Here is a 3,337-nt window from a genome sequence, read left to right as displayed (position 1 = left end):
CAGAGTCAAGTCGGGGTATCTTCCCTTGACCAGATAATACTAGTTGATGAGTTGAATACTTTGTGTGTTACGGCAAGGAGATTGGAGGCATCTACTTCTAATTTGATGCTGATCTTTTGAAGATCGTCCACGTACTTCCTTTATCGGGTGTGCGTGTTGTTTTTGTGGTGATTGCATCTACAAGATCGCGAGCGCCACGTCGTTTCAGGTGACATCGTACCGTGAAAGATTGGGGAATTTATTCGTGCCGTCATTTTTCTGTCGACGGTCGCATCAAGTGGTATTCAGAGCAAGGTTGATCACGGTACAATTTTTTTTCTTGCTATTTGATTCAACTGTTTGAAAGATGGTGAACTCGCAGCATGACAAATCTGATCATGAGGAGGTCGATGAGCTTCCGGAGGGTTTGGAGATAAGTGATGATTTGCGTATTCATCTGATGGCGATCAAGGGAGCCAACAAGAAGCTTGGGACAAGGGTGGAGGAGTTGTCTGCAAATATTGTAGGCGTCGAGGACAGGTTGAACGAGCGTTTGACTGCCAGCGACCGACAGCGCACTGATAGTCTACAGGTGGTGACTCAGAGTCTTAATCGGCTCACCGCAGCAGTTCAGCGCCTTCAGGCGAGAGATGTGGCACCCCGACAGTCCCGCTCACCACCACGACGTCGTGACCGCGACAACGACGATGATGGTGATTTTTCTGAAGATTCCGATGCCCGTGGAGGCTTACCTCACCGACCACGGCATGATGCTGGGGCTCACCGCCATGATGGGCGGCGCCGTGACTATGGCGGCAATGGTGCCCACGAGGATGATGGTTTGGGTCGAATCAAGATAACCATACCTGAATTCTCGGGACGTTGTGCTGACCCGGAAAAATATTTGGAGTGGGAGATGCGCGTAAATCTGATTTTTGATGGTCACAACTATTCCGAAGAGAAGAAGGTTCGTGTTGCATCGATGGAATTTACAGAGTATGCTCTTGTATGGTGGGATAATAAAAACCGTACTCATGAGCGACCAGCGACATGGGCTGACATGAAGCGAATCATGAGGGAACGTTTTGTGCCTGCTTATTACACTCGCCAGCTTCATAGTAGATTGCGTCGTCTAGTGCAAGGTACAAAATCAGTTGATGAGTACTACAAAGAGATGCAAGTTTTGATGATCCGTACAGCTATGCGTGAGTCTGCTGAGGCGACCATGGTACGTTTCTTTGAGGGGTTAGAAGAAAAGATCCGTGACCGTGTTGATCTAATGCAGTATAATGATATTCATGAGTTACTTCATCAAGCGGAGCGTGCTGAACGTTGGGTATTGGAGAAGCAACCTTCAGAGACTCGTCCAACTTATAACAGTGGGCGACGTGGTTCTTCTCCTCTTGAGGGTGGGTTTAGTGCTAAACCAACTCCTTCTTATAAGTCGGGAAGCATTGAACAGAGCAAAGTGGCGGCTGTGCCAAAGGAGGTTTCTCAGGTTTCATCTAGTGCGACGTCATCGCATCATCATAATATTATTTGCCACAAGTGTGGAGGACGTGGACACATGAAGCATGAATGTTCCAATCAACGAAGGGTTCTACTTGTTCATGCGGAATATATTTCAGAATCTGAAGATGATATGCCTAAGTTAGTGGATGAAATCGAAAGAGGTCATGGTGATACCATACTATGTTATCCTCAAGATGACCCTGATATGGAGAGTTTGCTAGCACATAAGGTCCAGCGAGATGACAGGGCCATTGTGGAACAAGGACAACGGCGGAGTATTTTTCAAACTGCGTGTGCAATCAAGGGAGAAGTTTGCAAACTGATAATTGATGGTGGCAGTGCTAGCAACATGATTAGCAAGGATGTGGTGGAGTCACTTTTGTTGCCAACATGGGAGCACCCAAAACCATACTATATGAAGTGGATAAATGATGTGGGCAAAGTGAAGGTTACTCACAGGGTGAAGGTCCCTTTTTGTGTTGATGGCTATGTTGATAAAGTGGAATGCGATGTTATGCCACTACATGTTTGTCACCTTATTTTGGGGCGTCCGTGGCAGCATGATGTTAACGCTCTTCATCACGGGCGAACAAACAGGTACACTTTTATGCATAAGGGTGAGTTCTATGCTATACTTCCCAAAGATGCAAAAGAAATAAGTTGTACCATAGAAGTGTTTAAGAAGAAAACTGCAAGGTATACGCCGAAACCGAGGACGGTTTCCTTTCAAGGCAGGGAGGATGATGCAACCCTATGTGTCAACAAAGGAAGAAAGGCCAAGTATATTGTGCCTGCACTACGTCAACAAGTCTTGCAGACAACAAGGTTTGAAACATCTGCGCGACGACATGAAAATATTGTTCACAAACATAGGTACAAGGTGCCTGCTGCACAGTTCAGCTATGTTGTCAAAGAAGATGCAGAACCGAAGAGGAGCTCGAACTACCAGGGTTGTGTGCGTACATCTGTTCCAGCTACAATCGGACCTGTTGATTTCAATCGAGGGAGGTACAGTGCACTGCGCATGCAAGTTAAAGTTCCAACACGTACACATGTTGGTTAGTAAGAGTAGAGGCTTGTGTGCCTAATCGCCGTGCCTAATCAGCCGGTTGTTATTAATTAAATAAAAGTAGATTTCGGTTAGGATTCTTGAGAGTACTAGTCGGGTACGACTTGGTTTGGAACCGGCCAGAGAGTTATTTATATGTTTTGCATCGTAGCGTCTAGGGGAGTTTTTTTTTAAATTGGTTTTTGATCCTCATGGACAGAGTCAAGTCGGGGTATCTTCCCTTGACCAGATAATACTAGTTGATGAGTTGAATACTTTGTGTGTTACAGCAAGGAGATTGGAGGCATCTACTTCTAATTTGCTGCTGATCTTTTGAAGATCGACCACGTACTTCCTTTACCGGGTGTGCGTGTTGTTTTTGTGGTGATTGCATCTACAAGATCGCGAGCGCCACGTCGTTTCAGGTGACATCGTACCGTGAAAGATTGGGGAATTTATTCGTGCCGTCGTTTTTCTGTCGACGGTCGCATCAGGGGAGTATGTCTGTATGAGGGTTTACTGGTTCGTCTGCCATCGCCGGATAATAACAGCATGTGTGGGTGAGTAGAGGGATGGCTAGGCCAGCGATGGGGGTATGGTGGGGCGGTGAGGCCTGCGCGGCAGCAGAGCCGGCCGCGGGGAGGAGGGAGCAGGTAGTCCCGCCGGCGCCTGTTTGAGCGGCTGGAGCAGGAAGAGCAGAGATTGAAGAAGCACGACGGCCGTTGGATGGCCATCCAACAGTCACTGCTTGTGCGTCAACCTTTTTTTTAGGAAAGCCTCAAATCTGTGGGAAACAGC

General features: G+C 47.2%; 1 protein-coding gene across 1 annotated transcript; it reads left to right on the top strand.

Moving 5' to 3' along the window:
- Nucleotides 1-1,153: 1,153 nt before the first annotated feature.
- Nucleotides 1,154-2,554, top strand: LOC147971278 (uncharacterized). The gene has a single exon (XM_087523901.1). The coding sequence runs from the start codon at nucleotides 1,154-1,156 to the stop codon at nucleotides 2,552-2,554; it is 1,401 nt and encodes a 466-aa protein (XP_087380027.1).
- The last annotated feature ends 783 nt before the right edge of the window (nucleotides 2,555-3,337 follow it).

This window comes from Triticum urartu, chromosome 5A (assembly GCF_056163025.1).
Source record: "Triticum urartu cultivar PI428250 chromosome 5A, HENAU_Tu73, whole genome shotgun sequence".
In the NCBI taxonomy this organism is placed as follows: domain Eukaryota; kingdom Viridiplantae; phylum Streptophyta; class Magnoliopsida; order Poales; family Poaceae; genus Triticum; species Triticum urartu.
This window is presented reverse-complemented; position numbering and strand designations above follow the sequence as displayed.

Excerpts from the sequence above, each read along its gene's own strand:
- LOC147971278 (XM_087523901.1), top strand. The coding sequence starts at position 1,154 with ATGCAAGTTTTGATGATCCGTACAGCTATGCGTGAGTCTGCTGAGGCG.